This window comes from Aotus nancymaae, unplaced genomic scaffold (assembly GCF_030222135.1).
Source record: "Aotus nancymaae isolate 86718 unplaced genomic scaffold, 86718_ANA_hifiasm-v0.15.2.pri h1tg000012l, whole genome shotgun sequence".
NCBI classification, from domain to species: domain Eukaryota; kingdom Metazoa; phylum Chordata; class Mammalia; order Primates; family Aotidae; genus Aotus; species Aotus nancymaae.
The window spans coordinates 16,003,764-16,022,310 of NW_026988423.1; the positions used below are offsets into that span (position 1 = coordinate 16,003,764).

At 40.8% G+C, this 18,547-nt stretch overlaps 1 protein-coding gene across 1 annotated transcript in view; it reads left to right on the top strand.

Annotated features, from left to right (window-relative positions):
* Positions 1-18,312: 18,312 nt before the first annotated feature.
* The window catches only part of POU2AF2 (POU class 2 homeobox associating factor 2), a 44,184-nt gene continuing 43,949 nt past the window's right edge, over positions 18,313-18,547 (top strand). The window contains exon 1 of the mRNA XM_012470586.2: positions 18,313-18,451. Coding sequence (XP_012326009.2) covers positions 18,442-18,451 — 10 coding nt within the window. The 5' untranslated portion in view covers positions 18,313-18,441. The remainder of the gene's footprint in view (positions 18,452-18,547) is intronic.

The following is an 18,547-nucleotide window of genomic DNA, read 5'->3' on the forward strand; positions in this document are numbered from 1 at the left end:
CATGCTGATTACCTTGATCTGATCACATTATATGTATTGAAAAATCAGTATATACTTCATGAAAACATAGAATTATTATTTGTTGATTAAAAATAAATAATTAAATTTTTTAAAAGCGTTGTGGACGAGGAATCAAGGCCTCAGATACAAAAAGTTCATCTCCTGAGTGAGCTGGTCAGGAAGGAAGGGCTAGTTCTCCAGCTAAGGAAATCGAAGAGCTGTTTAGGGGCAGGGAACAGATCCTAAGTCTTCAAGACCCTGGCACCTGAGGGGGATCATCTCAAAAATCCTGAGCTCATGTGAGACTTTATTTTCACCATTATCCAGTCCTCACTTACCCTCAACAGTCTGTCAAGAAGCCACTAACTGGAGGACAAATTGGAAGGACATAAAGCCCACGCAATTCAGAGAAGTTGGAGAGACCAAGAGTTATTATCAATAGAGTAGAGGTTACTCCCTCAGTAATTTTCAGAGTAAGCCCCTAAGAAGATGGGAATTTCATTTTAAACTTAGTAAAGGATAGAGGACCACTGTGTCCAGGGGACTGACTCAGTTCTCTCTTTTCACAGCTTGGTGCGTGTCTGATAGTTGCCCAGTGAATCAATGACTTTGCAGTCCCTACTGTTTGCAATGTAGAGATAGAGAGGAAAGCCAGTTCCCACCCCTAGACTGCTGGGAGGGAAGACACACACTCCAGTGACAATGCCCAGCAGATACAAAGCATATTGGCACAGTACCTGACCGTAAGAGCCACTGAATAAATGCTTTTAAACCAAACTGATTTCAAAGGTTTTAAATCAGAGTATCCAGAAATGTAAACCAGAGCAAAAATGCCAAGTTAGATGCACAATGGTTACAAGGGGAGGAAGAACCAATAGCAAGCTGATGGTGGGTAGGCGGGGCAGGGGGGCAGCCAACTTCTAGTTGGAATGCTGGAGTTAGAGTGTAGAGGTTCTGCCTCCCACTGAAAGAAGTTCAAGACCAGGAGAGCAGGTTAACAATCTTGTGATGGCTTTGTGGTCAGAAGTAGAAGCAGAGTTCTCCCGGTCCTGGAAGGAGAAGGCATGCCAAAGATCCTTCTTAGAGAAAGGACTAGAAAAGATGTGGACTCATATTCTGTCATGAGGGCCAGCAAGATGGCAGATGGAGCCTACCAAGGACCAAAGTTTGCTTGATTTGATCTAGTGTCTAATTGGATCACATAAATCTAGTGCTAATAAATAGCTACATCACAAGAATGGAACAATCCTGAGGCAGGCCAATGTCTTTCTCCCCATTTCTCAGATGAGGAAACTGAGGCATAGAGAAGTTATGTGACTCATCCATGTTCATATAGTTTATAAGGGGAACCAGGATTCGAACCTGACCCTGTTGATCCAGAGCCTGTGCCCTTACCCACATGGCTCTCCAAACTGTGGTAAACTAGAGAGTTCTGCATTGCCCAGACCACTCAGAGAAAGAGGCGCCTTCTCTATGAGCCAATTAGTTTGCGCTATGTAGTGATCCACAGCAAAGGGTGGGGAAAAAGAGTTGGAGGAATAGGCAGGGAAGGTCGAAAAAGGGCCTCCTTCTCTGCAACCATTCACGAAAGGAGCATTCAGGATGATGTCCACGATTTTCAGGAAGAGTACATTCCTTCCAGGTCACTGCAGTTCGCAAGAAAAAATCCTTGTTCTTGCCCAGCTATCCGGGTAAGCTTTTTGGTGAGCTGCAAATAGAGTTGAGGCGCCACCTAGTGGCTTAAACTGAAAATACTCCCAAATAAATGTCCCTGGTGAACAGAGGCAAGGAGAGAAATCGTGATCGGCCCAAGGCAGGAAAAGGGAATTGAAAGCAAAAACTACTCAGGTTCCAAGCCTCCTTTTTGTGTTGCTGTGTTCCCCTCTAGCCTACAGCTACGCATCATTCAAAGATGTCTTTTTTATGCCAGCCTGGTCAAGAACAATTACGTTTTGTTTTTGTTTTTGTTTTTTTTGTTTTGGTTTGGGTTTTTTGAGATGGAGTTTCGCTCCTGTCCCCCAGATTGGAGTGCAGTGGTGCAATCTTGTCTCACTGCAACCTCCACCTCACGAATTCAAGCGATTCTCCAGCCTCAGCTTCCTGAGCAGCTGGGATTACAGGCATGTGCCACTATGCCAGGCTAATTCTGTATTCTTAGTAGAGACGAGATTTCACTATGTTTGCCAGGCTGGTCTCGAACTCCTGACCTCGGCAATCCACCCGCCTCGGCCTCCCAAAGTGCTGGGATTACAGGTATGAGCCACCACGCCCGGCCAAGGACTATTGCTTGTACCCAGTGCATCAGGAACAAAGCACAAGCTAGAATCCAGGAGACCTAAGCCCCAGTCCCCAGTCGCTTACTCTCCAGCAAACTAAAGATTACTTCCTAAAATCTCCCCTCAGGATTTAGAACCATCCTGGATCTTTACCGACTTTAACCAGCCTCTGGGGAAAACTCAATATAGAGGTTGGTGGCAAAAAAAGGGGGGCAAGGACCGAAAAGAAAAATAAGAAAGAGAAGTTTCTTTCTTCTCAAAGAACAGATTCTATAGAGCTTACGCAGAAAATCAGAGTGAAGGGAAGGGCTGGAAAACGGCACTGTCACTGTGCCCTTCCTTCCATGTCGTTTGGAGAGTCGTTAGTGGATGTCTCGTCCCTGCCCCTTACTCAACACATTCAAGGAGCTGCCCAAGAAGACTAGACAAAGCAAAAGTGATGTAGTTCAACTGAGACTGGGGTCAAGCACTTTTTTGGTTGTTTTTTTTTTTTGAGACAGTCTTGTTCTTGGCGCCCAGGCTGGAGTGCAATGGCAGGATCTCGGCTCACTGCAACCTCCGCCTCCCGGGTTCAAGTGATTCTCCTGCCTCAGCCTCCCAAGTAGCTGGGATTACAGGCAAATGCCACCAGCCCCGGCTAATTTTGTATTTTTAGTAGAGATGGGATTTCTCCACATTAGCCAGGCTGGTCTTGAACTCCCGATCTCAGATAATCTGCCCGCCTCAGCCTCCCAAAGTGCTGGGATTACAGATGTGAGCCACTGCACCCGGCTGGGATCAAGTACTTTTATGCTAGAGAGGTTGGCAGGTCAGGTCAATGGATTTCAAGACCTCTGAAAGAACTATAGTCTAGATTAGGGATGTGAACAAGGAGAGTTATGGGAAAGGAGGGCAGCTAGGAGATTCAGTCTGAAGGAAAAAGGTTTAAACACAGCTTCAAGAACTCTGAACAATGTTCATACATTCATGTCAGGTGCAGATGAGGCTGTCGATTGGTGAAGTCAATTCAGGATGGTTGATAAGAAGGGTTTCTGCCAGGGCCCATCCTCAGGAAACCAGGCAGCTGATTGGGCCCCCTCACCCCACCTCTAGAAACCCGGGGAGATGAGGAAATTTCAAGCATTCAAAGGATCAGACAGGAGAGGTCTAAAACAGATAAAATCAGATCCAGGAAGTGGCCAAATTTAGTGTAACTTATGCCAGGATGAATGACGGTCAGTCTGTACAGATTTTGTCCCAAGTCTGTTGAGATTAGCAGCGTGCAAGGTGTGATGGAGCCCTTGACCCTGCAGGCATCGATATTCTGTTATGTTTCCTAAGAATAATACTGTAGATGTTCCTCTCTGCCCCTGGGCTTTGTTACATCTGCTTTCCAGGCACCCCAACCCCTGCAAGCCCTCAGTATTCAGATCAAGGCAGAAAAGTGCATTTCTTCTATTTGACCATCAAGAACTTGCCCTTTGGACATATCAGGACTGACATTGCAACTTCCTCCTTCATCTTTCCTTTAGCTTCTGTAACTCAGGTCCCTAAAGTTTCAGGCTCCCCTGCCTCTGTTCTCTCTTTTCTATTTTGGCTCACCTTTATTTTCACTTTTTACCGTTGGCTGTATTCTTGAATGACGTGTGACTTTGCCTGTTGTTCTAAGCTGAGCTCAGGACTCAGTCTCACTAGTGATCGGATAGTTTTGCTGGTTAGAGTCATGTCAGGAGCCTCTCCGCCCTATCTCAGATTCTTGTCACAGCTGCCAGACTGCTGTTTCTTCTCATTGCAAAGGCTCAGACCATTGAAGAGCTCCCTAAACTTATGTAGGCTAGAGGGATCTCCCTTGGGTCTTTGTTTATTTATCATACAGAACTGATTAGCATCCACAGAGATCAAAGAATGAGTGAGCCTTCCTCTGTCTATGTTAGTGGTATATTTATGTCATAACATAGTCATGTTTCCCACTGTATTTGCTTGAAAGGCTAAACTGCTGTAACAGAGGCCCTGAATTACAGTGCCTTCAAAATAAAGTTTCTTTATCTCTCATGTTACAGTTCAGAAAAATATCAAGCTATTTTTCTGGGCACAGTCACTTGGTGACTCTTTCATTTCATTTCTTCGCCACCTTTTAGAGAATTTTCCTATGTTCAATAAATATTTGAGCACTTAATACTTAAAAGATTCTGGGTCACATTTTCCAGGAGTTAGGTAGTTCAGCCTTCCTAGAACTCATGATCTAACAGGAACACAAAGCAAGTAAAGGAATAAGTATAGTTCAGAGAAGAAAAACAAGCATAATAGAGAGATCTCCAGAGATCAAATGAGGAAGGAATCACCTTCAATTCAGGGACAACAGGAAGGTCTTCACAGAGGACATGTGTATAAGAAAAGATTGGAGGGATAAATAAAATTTCAGTAAAGAATGGAAGAAAAGGTTACCAGTGGAGAAAACAGTATGAACTAAAGTTTGAGGATTAAAATATACGTAGAAATTCTCCTAAATGCCCATTAAGGACAGATTGGACAAAGAAAATGTGGTTCATATACACCATGGAATGCCATGCATCCATAAAAAGGAACAAGATCATGTCCTTTTCAGGAAGATGAATGGAGCTGGAAGCCATTATCCTCGACAAACTAAAGCAGGAACAGAAAACCAAACACCACATGTTCTCACTTATAAGTGGGAGCAGAATGAGGAGAACCCATGGACACACGTTGGGAACAACACACACTGGGGCCTGTCGGAGGCAGTGGGAGGAGGGAGAACATCAGAAAGAACAGCTAATGGATGCTGGGCTTGATACCTAGATGGTGGGGTGAGCTGTGCAGCAAACCACCATGGCACACGTTTACCTGTCTAACAAACCTGCATATTCTGCACATATACTTAAAATAAAAGTTGGAAATATAATAAATCAATGAATAATTTTGCAAAAAACATTTTAGGAAGAAATGAGGAAAACAGAATACGGCATTGGCAGAATACAGCTTTGAGAGAAGTTAGAGACTCGTTGTGGAGAACTTGGATGACAGGTGAGGAGCCCGTCCTTCGCTGATGGGCCAGGTGCAGTTGTTTGAGATTTCTAGTTGGGAAGGAAACGGTCAGAGCTCCAACATTAATCCAGATGGACTAAAATGGAGACTCTGAGCACAGGGAAACTGACAGAAAACCACCATCAGTCAAGGAGACAGCACAGGCTGGATTCAGGTCATGGGTGCAGACAAGGAACCTGAAGGGAAACCCACGATGAAGGCAAGACCGACAGCTGTGGAATGCTGGAAATGAAAAGGGGAAATTAGGCGTAACTCAGAGTTTTCAAGGTTTAGACACTCAAAAAATGGTGATGCTGCTAACTGAGAAATGGAAGTCAGAGCATGATCTGAGGTTGGATGAGGGTGGGAGGGTGAAGACTTCGGTTTCAAGCTTTAAATTCCTAACAGACACAGATGCAACTTTCTAGAAGCAGCTCAAAATGTACATCTGAAGCTGAGAAGATAAAGTTGTTTCTTGTATAAGATATGAATGTAAAAGTAGTCTGTGTGGGAGCTGGGCGTGGTAGCTCATGCCTGTAATCCCAGCACTTTTGGGAGGCCAGGGCATATCATGAGGTCAAGAGATCGAGACCTTCCTGGCCAACATGGTGAAACCCTGTCTCTAAGAAAAATACAAAAATTAGCCAGGTGTGGTGGGACACGCCTGCAATCCCAGCTATTCAGGAGGCTAAGGTGGGAGACTCACTTGAACCTGGGAGGCAGAGGTTGCAGTGAGTCAAGATTGCACCATTGCACTCCAGCCTGGGTGACAGAATGAGACTCTGTCTCAAAAAAGAAAAAAAAAAAAAAAAGTTCTCCGTAGGGAAAGAGGCATGAAGAGGAAAGAGGTTGCCAAGGAAGAGAACACAGAGCAAGGGACTGCGGAACATTAGAAAACTCTCACACATTAAATGTAGGGGAAGAAGCTTCAGAGAAAGAAGAAGGAAGAAACCATATCTGAAAAGCCAAAAAACCAGAAGTATGCCATGTCCTTGGAGAGAAAAATAATTCTTAACAAGGGTCAACTACGTCAGAAACAAAGAGAACTGACTAGGCAGATGGAAGAAAAAACATTGAATTTGATCACTAGTTTGTAAGTTACAACTTTCAGGATGGTAGTTTGGTAAGCTGAGAAGGATAAAAACAAACAAATCAAACAGTGGTTTAGGGAAATTAGGAAACAAATACAGAAAATTAGGAAAGGAACAACAAAATCAACCAAAAGGAATCAGAAGTGAATGATTAATAAAGCACAGATTAACGAATTAGAAAATAGCACTAATAAATACAAAAGCTGTATTTAAAAAATGAATTATCAGCTAGCATAGTTTTAAAAACAAAGCACGACATATCTAAAAAGAAATACGTGGCCAGGTGTGGTGGCTCATGCCTATAATCCCAGTACTTTGGGAGGCCAAGGTGGGTGGATCACCTGAGGTCAGGAGTTCGAGACCAGCCTGGCCAACCTAGTGAAACTCTGTCTCTCTAAGAATACAAAATTAGCCAGGTGTGGTGGCACACACCTATAGTCCCAGCTACTAGGGAGGCTAAGATAGGAGAATCACTTGAACTCAGGAGGCAGAGGCTGCAGTGAGCTGAGACTGCAGCACTGCACTCCAGCCTGGGCGAGACAGAGTGAGACTCCATCAAGAAAGAAAGAAAAGAAAGAAAGAGAGAAAGAGAGAGAGATAGAAAGAAAGAAGGAAGGAAGGAAAGTAGGAAAGAGAGAGAGAGAAAGAGGGAGGGAAGGAGAAAGAGAGAAGAAAGGGAAGGGAAGGGGGAAGGGTAGGGGAAGGAAGAAAATAAGTGAGGCACTCTAACACATAAATAAGAAATTAAAAGAATCATAATAGACTGCTTTGTTCAACTCTACACAAATGAATCTGAAAATCCAGATTAAAAGGATCATTTTCTATGGCTGTATAATCACCAAGAATATCCTCAGATGATATAATGTATATTTGGAAAACACAATATAAATTACTATAAAACTACTAGAAATAATAAGATATTCTGTACTGCAAAGGAATGACAAACTAATATACATAAATCAACCACTTTCATATACACAAACAATAATGAGTGAGAGTATAATGGAAGAAAAGACTCCGTTTTCAATATAAACAAAATAGACAAAATCACTGTAATAAATTTTCACTTCTGTAATCCCAGCACTTTGGGAGGCCGAGGCAGGCAGATCACGAGGTCAAGAGATTGAGACCATCCTGGCCAACATGGTGAAACCCCGTCTCTACTAAAAAAAAATTAAAAAATTAGCTGGACGTGGTGGCGCGCGCCTGTAGTCCCAGCTACTCAGGAGGCTGAGGCAGGAGAATTGCTTGAACCTGGGAGGTGGAGGTTGCAGTGAGCTGAGATTGCGCCACTGCACTCCAGCCTGGCACCTCGTGACAGAGCGAGACTCTGTCTCAAAAAAAAAAAAAAAATTAGTAAGATGGATAAAACATATAAATAAAATTTAAAAACTATGAAAGGATATAAAATAATACCGGAACATATTAAAAATCACTAATTTGCAAATATAACACGTACTCAATTAATGAATCTACTAGAAGAGTTGTTTTTTCCTTGTTTCTTTTCTCTATCTTTTTTCTTTTTGTCGAGACAGTTTAATTCTAAAGTTCATATGAATAATTAAATAAATTATTGGAATAGTAGGGAAAACTCTGGGAAAAATTAATGAAGAGAAGGGACTGGCCCTACCAGATATTAAAATGTTAAATCTCAGTGATTCAGTGATGTCATTTTGGTCCATAAATAGGCTAATGGAACAGAATAGAAAATCAAGATATACACAGAAATTTATGTGTGAATTTGGATTATGATGTAAGTGACATCTCAATCAGTGTGAGAAAGATAAAGTATTCGAAAAATAGTTTTGTTGTCTGGGTTCCAATTGGATGTAAGAGTTAAATATTTTTTTAAATAATAATAAAAATACTAAAGGAAAACAAGGATAATTTCTTTATAAACCTGGCATGAAAAAGACTTTTTCTTGCTTCGATTCCATAAGCAGAAATCCTGGAAAAAAGACTGATATATTCAGCTAAGTAAAAAATAAAAACTTCTGTACAAAACAAAAAACTACAAATATTAGACACAAACAACACCAAAATATAAATGGCAAACTAGGGGGAGTTATTTGCAACTCCTACTACAGAAAGAGCCCTAATTTATAACATAGTCCTAGAATTTGATGAGACAAAAGCCAATCAACCCAAGATAAAAGTAGACAGGTCACGGGAAAGGAGATATATGTATAAAAAGATCTTTGATCTCACTCATAACAGGAGAAATGCAAAGTAAAACTACACTGAGACCATTATTACCTTCAGATTGGCAACGGTCCTTAACTTTGATAACATGATGTATAGTTTTCAATTGCTGCTGTAACAAATCACCACAGACTTAAAGGCTTTTACAGTTAAACACAAATGTGTATCTTACAGTTTTGTAGGTTAGAGCCCAACTCGGGTCTCACTGGGATAAAATCAAGGTGTCAGTGGGGCCGTGCTCTGGAGGCTCCAGGAGAGACTGTGTCCTTGCTCTTTTCAGCCTCTACGAGCTGCCCATCTTCCTTTGCTCGTGGTCCCTTCCTCCATCTGCAAAGGCAGCAGCGTCGCACATCACTGTGTCTTTCTTCTATCATCACATCTTCTCCAATTGACTCCTCTGCTGCCTCCCTCTTCCACATTTAAGGACCCTTGTGATTACACTGGATAATGGTCAGCTGATTATCAACCTTAATTCCTCTTTGTCATGTTACCTAACGTATTCCCAGGTTCCAGGGGTTAGGATTTGGACATCTTTGGAGGCCACTGTTCTCCCTACCATGCACGCTGTCAGTGAGGTTGTGGGAAACAGACACTTTCATCACTCCTAGTGGGAGGGAAAATTCCCTACAAGGACTATGTAGGCTAATTTGGCAATATTTATCAAGATTTAAAATGCACATAACCTTTGATCCAACATTCCGTCCTGAGAATCTAGTCTACAGATATACCTACTTGCACTAGATGAAATGATGGATGTCCAAGATTATTTACTATAGCAATGTTTGCAGTAGTGGAATAGTGTAGTAATGTTTGCAATAGCAATTCGAGTTGTAATAAACAACTCAAATGTTTATAAGTAGGAAACTGATAGGATTAATGATCAGGCATTCATACCAAAAAACGCTATGCAGAAATTTAGAAGAATACTCTCCAAGCTAATTAAGCTAGGAAGAATAAAAGGAAGGAGGAGTAGAATAGCATATAGTGTGCTAACTTTTTTGTAGAAGCTGGGAACCAGATAAGAATTATCAATTGTTCTATTATAAAGACACACGCACACGTATGTTCATTGCGGCACTGTTTACAATAGCAAAGACCTGTAACCAACCCAAATGTCCATCAACAATAGACTAGATAAAGAAAATATGGCACATATACACCATGGAATACTACGTAGCCATAAAAAATGATGAGTTCGTGTCCTTCATAGGGACATGGATGAATCTGGAAACCATCATTCTCAGCAAACTGACACAAGAACAGAAAGCCAAACACCATATATTATCACTCATAGGAGGGCGTTGAACAATTAGAACACGTGGACACAGGGAGGGGAGCATCACACACTGCGGTCAGTAGGGGGGTTTGGGTGGGACAGCTGGATGGGGAGGGTGGGGAGGGATAATGAGGGGAGAAATACCAGATATAGGTGATGGGGGGATGGGGGTATGAAGACAGCAAACCATCTTGCCATGTATGTACCTATGAAACAATCCTGCATGATCTGCACATGTACCCCAGAACCTAAACTGCAATAATAAAAAAAGAATTTATATTTGTAGTTACTAGTAAGTACATAAAGAAACCCTTGAAACAATACACAAGAAACTAATAATGACTGTCTATGGCAGGGAGAAGGGGTACGTAGGAGACTTAATTATATTCCAAAACACTTGGGTGCACATACACACACATCTGGCAGCCAACTTCTCTAAGAGACCTTCCTCTTTTCTGAACCCCTTTTCTAGGCCATTTATAACTCCCTAGACATTTGTGTCATATTAGGGCTCCAGCACTCTGAATTACCTTAATCTGTGCAGAACTAGAACAGCGATTTGAAGAAAGACAAAGAGGAAGAGGACAAGAAAACATGAAGAGGAAGAAGCCACTTTCTGAATCTTTAGGAGGAGTGGATTTTAATGTTTATCAAAAAGAAACATGAATTTGTAAATGGTTGAGAAACACTATCTGAACTATAAACACGTGGGAGGCTGGGATAATAGTCTCCAAATGGCACTTCTCACACTGCATTCTAATCATTCATTTATGTCTGTCTTCCCCACTAAATCATCAGCCCCTTAAGAGAATGGATTTTGCAATTTCCTCACACACAGTAGGTGATCCATTTGAAAGACTGAATGAGAATTCACTTCTATTCCTTACTAGAGGAAAGGGATGACAGCTTGAGAAAATGAACCCTCAGACACATCAATTTTAGAAAAGTTCTTTCTTCTCCTATGGACTGCAAGAGACCTATATTTTTACACAGGTGTCTTTTACTACATTCAGTATCTCTGAAATGGAGTTGTAACCACAGTCACTGTTGTCCAAGCAATGGTTATGGCGTAGTTGTCACTGTCCCTATCATGACAACTCAGACATAGCTGTTTATGCTGTCACCTCCATTGAGGTATGTGCAAGACAACCACATAATTTTATCCTCCAAACTGACGCTCTTTTGAGAAAGAAAAGGGACACTAGACAGATGGGACGCTATGACAAGAGTAAACCTAGACTGTCACAGGCAAATGTGGACAGATGCGGTGCCTTGTTAGTACTGCCTATGTTGGATTTAAATGTCATTCAAAATGTCTTCAAAAAGAGTGCGCTATGATAAGCATTTAAATTTAAAATGACCACATCCACAAAAAGCATGAACAGCTCCGAACATAAATTTGGTAATAGTAAAACAAATATTCATTTTTGGAGCAACGGCCACAATTCCACGTTTTCTTACAAAGCAAACACCTAGTGTTCATGGAAACTAAGTAGATACTTACAAATATACAAAGGTGTGTTACATCATTTTGGTAGGAAATATGCGAAAGGGTTGCCTTTTAAATGCCAGGCAAGGCAACTGAAAGCAGGAGAAGTTGCCAAGTCCCTCAATTGAATTGATTTTTAAAAACCCTCCACAGCAAGGAGAGGCTCTGTGACTAATCCATGTTTCAGGGCTATTGCTAGGCATTATGACATAGTCTAAAACGGCTTTTCTCTTCTTTCTCATCGATACATAAAATCACAGTGTGTCTAACAATCAGTGGCACCTTAGCTTCAGTGAGATACCATATTTTGTCTAGATCAATAAGAAAGGAACCTTCTCATCAATGCTTACCTGGCTGTATCTGGAAAGAGACTATTTCTGAAGGTGGTTTCATCACATTCCCTCAGTCCTTCCTGGAGATGCGCTCAAGCCAGGCTTCAAGCTAAGCCTCCAGCCAGAAAGCAAGAATCCCTGAATGGACATGCCTAGCTCTTTTACCCAGATATGTTTGCTAACACTCCAGCAGAATTAAAAGATTATAAAAGCTGTCTTTAGCAAGCCATAACATCTGAATCTAACATCTGGATCTGGGTACCATTTCACGTTACACCACCAGTACCCCTGCCCATAGGTTGCATAATAATGACACTACCGAACACAGTTACTCTGCAATTGTGCAGTGATGAGAAGTCTGTGGACACAAGGCGTCAGCTATTTACAATATCACAATGTTGCAGAGCAGGTGAGCACAACACATCTGGCCAAGGCCTCCTACCCTTTGGCCAGTCTGCTGCCTTCCACCTCCCTACTTCTTTTTTTTTCTTTTTTGAGACAGAGTCTCGCTCTGTCACCCAGGTTGGAGTGCAATGGTATGATCTCTGCTCACTGCAACCTCCACCTCCCAGGTTCAAGCAATTCTCCTCCCTCAGCCTCCCAAGTAGCTGGGACTACAGGCATGTGCCACCATGACTGGCGAATTTTTCTAGTTTTAGTATAGACAGTGTTTCACCATGTTGACCAGGCTAGTCTCAACTCTTGGCTCAAGTGATCTGCCCATCTCAGCCTCCCGAAGTGCTGGGATTACAGGCATGAGCCACCATGCCCAGCCTAAAATCTCTATTTCAATAAAATTACTTGAATATGCTTCTTGACTTACATAGTCAAAATCTTCAAATGTCATATTAAGTTATGCATATACATATATATACATATACACATATGTACGTATATATGCCAGGATTTTAGAATCATGAGGTTCCTATGTACATATTCAGTTATACATACATATAGACACACACATATGTATATGTGTGTGTCTATATGTGTATACACATATATGTGTAGGTGTGTGTATATATGTGTACATACACATATATAGCTATGTACACATATATAGCTATATACATATTTATATAGTTATACATATATAAAAGTATGTATAAAAAAGCATTTTATACATATATAAAAGTTATACATATATAAAATTTATATAGTTATACATACATACAAATATGTATATTATACATATATATGTATATATGTATATAAATATGTATATTATATGTGTGTATGTATGTTTAATATACATATTTATATAGTATTATACATATTTGTATGTATATATGTATACATATTTATATATATATTTATTCCTATATATATTCAGTTATACATACATATGTGTGTATATATGTATAACTGAATATATATATATAGGAACCTTATGATTCTAAAATCCTAGCATTTTTGATAATCCAGGACTATCTCATAGTTGGGAAGAGGATTTTTTTGCCCTTAGCATCTCTGCTTCTTTCCTTCATGACACCATAGTTAAAGGGCCCAGAGGCAGACTCTTTACTGAAGGAAGAAGTATTGGAGTCAAGAGAGAAATGATCAGGCAGGCATTCACCTTCAAGACCACCAGCCCAGATCACTCAGCTTTTTTACCAATCTCTAAAACTCCTTCTCTCCCGGATTCCGAGAATGGGCTTGGGGAACAGACTGATTTCTCTAAGTGTGAGGCCGATGGACCAAGGCCCTACACACTGCTCAGAAATAAATCCATCCATCTTCCCTGCCCCAAACAAATACTTTCAGCACTCTCATTGCTTCCTGGAGAGCACATTGGGTGTCACAGAATAGTGTCGCCTGAGAAGTAAAATCACTGCATCCCAAAGGTTTCCCCAGCCCATCTCATTCATCCTCTCCCATGTTATGAGCCAGACTCCCCCTGGAGCATGTCTTACCACCAAAGTCATACCCCTCAGGTGGAGCCCTAGACCCCAAATGTCTGTAGCTCCAATGTAACCAAACAAAATGCCAGGGTCAATTTAACCATTTCCCCAGTGTTGGTGATTTACTTTGACCCAGCAGACCTAGGACTGGATTTTCTTCCATGCAAACCAAGCTGTGGGATCTCAAGTGCCCCTTTCAATGGAAACAGTCTCTGATCCACATTTTATTCTCCAAATCAGCTTCCATATGCCCAAATGCCATGGTATTTAAAAGACAGCTGTTTTTGGATTCAAGGGAAAGCTGGTGGCCACAAAACTGACCGCACATAGAAAGATCCAGATGGTAAGTACCCAGGTCATCCCATTCCAAATCCCAGGGCTGTGACAAATCCCTTTAAGTGACAGTTTCATTGGTTTGGAGTAGCCTCTCTGGCACCTTTCCTGCCCTTTGCACCCTGAGTCGGCCGCTGGCTCTGTCCTCAAGCCATCTTCACTTTTGCATGCAAACTGTGGTGAAAAAGCCTCTTCCCTCTGCTCATGCTTCACCAGAGGTCACTGTGCACCCCTCAAAGAAGCCTGTGGTCAATGGAGCAGACCCAGAAACTTGAGTTTGTGCCACTGGAGCAAACACAGCCACCTCTTCAGGGGTGCTGAGTCAAAAGCTCTTCACATCTCTCCAGTATAGGGAGGAGAGAAACTTTTGTCTGCATGTGAGGATCCCATTGGGCCCACTGTGCATGCACTTGTTCATGCCCACTCTGTTCTCCATTTGGGGGTATCTCTTTAGTCATCAGCATATTTCTCCTCTGCCTCCTTATGGATCCTGTCTCACCTGTTCCTGGGTCCCCATGCACTGTGCCAAGGGAGCATGGCATCAGCCTACACCACTGAACAGATAGGCCTGGGAAATAGGAAAGCCTTAGAACAAAGGCAGAATAAGGGAAACAGAAGGTGCCTTGGTTCCCACCCTGTTGTGCCTGCTCCAGGGTCCCTCACACCTGCTCTCCGCACCTTTACCTTCACTGTATCTGCCTCTTAGCAAACTTGTCGACAAAATCCTGCCAAGTCATCAGGAGCAGCTACCCAACCCACAGAGCAGGTGCCCAGTCCTGGAATGAATAAGGAGGCTGATATAGAAGTGTTGTGGTTGGGAGTATCTGAGGGGTGTTCCCAATACAAGATAAAGGGGAAACTACCAATCATGTCTCTGCTCTGTAGATCTGTGTTTATTCTAGTCAAACTTACCCTTGTTTTCCCTCCTTCTTAACAGAGTGCCCCAGACCATCATCAGACCTTACTGTGACCCAGCAACCTGCCTGATAGCCCAGGTACCAGGCTTTTGAATCCCTCAGCAACTGAAGCAAACACAGCCAAAGCCACATGTATCCAGCAGAAACCATTCCCCCAGTTCTATGGAAGACTTGTGTCTTTGGTATAAGAAAACAATCTTTTCTGAGATTTTAAGAAATATATTTAATTGTGTGTAATCAATTTTGGAGTAAGTAACTGCATCTAAGCAAATGCAGCACATGCACTAGAGGGTATTTTGAAGAACAGGCAAGTGTTTATTGCAAATCAGTTTCTCAGTTTCAAGGTATTTCATCTCTTCCAATGACATCTCATATCTCAAATGCTTCTGCAGGGCACTAAATCTTTTTACTTCAAACTTCATTACATCTTTGAGTTTCAGACATAGTCCAGCCCACAGGGAGATGGGTACAAACTCTTCAATGCTCTGTTTGGTTTGTGGAAAGGCAAATATTACTCAGTAATGCCCCCTTATCCACAGTTTTGCTTTCCAAGATTTCAGTTACCCATAGTCAACTGCAGTCCAAAATATTCTATTCTGAAAGAGAGATAGAGACCACATTCACCTAACTTTTATTACAGTACATTTTTTAAATTATTCTATTTTGAGTTATTGTTAATCTCTTACTGTACCTAATTTGTCAATTCATCTTCACCATGGGCATATATGTATAAGAAAAAACATAGCGTATTCGGGGTTTGGTGCCATCTGTTGTTTTAGGGTTCCACTGGGGGTCTTGGAACATATCCCCTATGGATAAGATGGGACTACTGTACTCATGTCTCTTTACCATGATGGGTCATGTTTCTTTACCATGAAAAATTTACCAGATTCCCCCTTGATATACTTTATCATTTATATATTGCTGCTTACCCAGAAACCATCATCTCTGCGCATGTGTTCAGCATGGCTGGTCCTCACTGTGGCCGTACTGTGTGCACAGCACCATAAATACAGTGAAGTGCTGTGGGACTGTAGAGAAGAAAAGAGAGAAAGAGACAATATTGTTGCAGCTGGGGGGTGGATATGCAAACCACTGACAAGAATGGAAAGCAGCATGAAATCAGTGCCATTACAGAGATTCATGCAAGGAGCACCGTGAAATGGGCTATTAACTCAATCTTGGTGAATACACAAGAAAACTACACTCTACATAGAGAAGGTAGTATTTGTGCTGAATCTTGAAAGATCTATAGAACTTTAATTTTGCAATTAATCTGGCTTGCTTCAAGCACAGGTTATCTGACATGATCACCAGATATTCTGATACAGTCAATCTGGGATAGACTGAATTTTATAAGCATTGCAGGTGATTCTGAGGCAGGTGGACCAAGACCATACTATGAGAAACCTGCACCAGGGCACAGGCTGCCTGGAAAGAAACAAGGACAGAAAAGGTAGAAAGGTTAGATGGAACCAGGTCACAGAGAGCCTCAGGTGCCACGCTGCGAATGTTCATCTTTATTCCATCAGCAATGAGAGCATATCTGTGTTTTTAAATGGTTCCCTCTTCTGCTTGAAAGGTTTAAAAAGTTCTAGTGTCTTTTAAAAGCATAGTACTTTTAAAAGAATCCACATGCTTTTTAGGGATTTACTATAGAAATTGTAACTAGTTCATTTAATAATGTTATGTTTTATTTGAATATAAAGCTTTTGGCATGAAGAGTTAGCAAGAATAGATTGAGGTGACTCCTAGGGCTCCCCTGCTTGGAAAAAAATTACAAACCTTGGTGGCTGCTGGGTCAGCATGTCCATTCTTTCCTTTTCTTCTCATTTGCTTAAAGGAGTGAAGGAAACGTATGGAAAGCTGGGGAATAGAGACAAATGTATTTTGGTATTCTTGTATAAATGCAGAAACCAGAAGAGGTATATTCTACTAGAAAGAGAAGTGCAGCCACCTTCAAATTTGTAAATGAGAATGCCCTAGAAGCGCTTTTAAACTACAGATGTCCTTGAGATGCAGTTCTCAAACATTCCCATTTCAAGACTCCTTTATTCTTCTATAAATTATTGAGGCTCCCCAAGAGCTTTTTTACTTAATATGAGTTATAGCCACATTATTTATTATATTAAAAATCAAAACTAAGAATTTTGAAACTATTCATTTTAAAACAATAATAAATCATTACATGTTAACATAAATACATTTTTATGTAAAAAATATATTTCCCAAACCAAATAAAAATTAAATGAGAAGAGTGGAAATGCTTTGCACTTTTGCAAACTTTCTTAATGTCTAACTTCATAGAAAACAGCTGGATTTTCATATCTGTTTCTCCAATATCTGTGTAATATCTCTGAGTTTTCTCTAGAAAACTCCCCTGTGCCCTCATGAGAGAAGGGGAGAGTAGAAGGCAAATGACTTACTAGTTTTATTGTGAAAATAATTTGGACTTTTGCAAAACCCCTTAACCAGTCTCTAGGACTCCACAGTCTCTAGAACATATTTTGATTCTAGAGTCCATTGGTCTGACATGGGGCAAGAGCACCAGAGGCACAGCTAAGCTTGGGAACCACTAGATGATACCCACTGGAAGTCCTGAAATACCACGTGTTGTACAAATCCAGAATGCCTAGGAAGATGTCCAGGACTTCTAACTCTGTTTAGGACTGGGAGATAGAACCAAAATCAGGTTAAGCAGCAACTGTGAGTAGTTGAAAATGAATGAGAGGAATGTCAGAAAGTACCTAAAAAATGGTTTTAAAAAAATTTTGCTCTAGAACAGTTAACAACACTGACTGTGTATCAAAAAGACTCTTTTTTAAAAAAAATGAGAAAGCTTGTTTTAAAACATAGCTATTCAGGGTCTACTTCAAAAGATTCTGAATTCCACAGGAGTGGGAACTGGACAAAGGTATTTTTAACCAGTTTCACAAATGATTATGATGTGCTAATAATGAGGGAACTCTGCTATACATCATATATTTATGTTTTAGACATAATAAAAAGGCAATCCAATTGTATTAAAGTGACATTCATTGTCATTCCTATTCCTAAATGAAAGCATTTTCTTAGAATTTTCATCTCCACCTGAAAAATGCCTATCTCTTAAAAACCATGGACCCATAATCTAAGTATTATAGGCATAGTACATACTGGAAAATATGGGCTTTTGCATACATACATATATACAAATATATTATTTTTTAAATCTAATTCTAAATTAAACATGATGGAAAATTCTACTGCTATTCATAAAAGAAATAATAGATTCTCTGTTTTCATAATAAACTTATAAGATAGTTTGTTCCTAATGGAAACTCATTCATGGGGAATAAAAATCTTCGTAGGGAGGGAAAAAGTACCATCATATATCATCTACATTGGGGATGCAAATTGTAGAGAAACGCACACCAAAGGATTTGCATTTAATCAAATCTGGAGCAAGTCATTTCAAAAGCATCACTACCGTGTGCAGAAGGCTTTCCCACCAGAGTCAGGCTGAGCTTTCTAGAAGACCAGGACCCCTTACCAAGGAGTGAACACCATTTGCAAGAAAATCTGCACTGCTGTTAAGAAGGAAATCCACCAGAAACATCCAGAATGGAAAGTGGTAAGTCAACGTCAATTTTTATAATTTTTAAAAATTTTAATCCTAATTTTCATTTTTGATAACACAAATTCATAACATAAAACAAAGGTTGAGGAG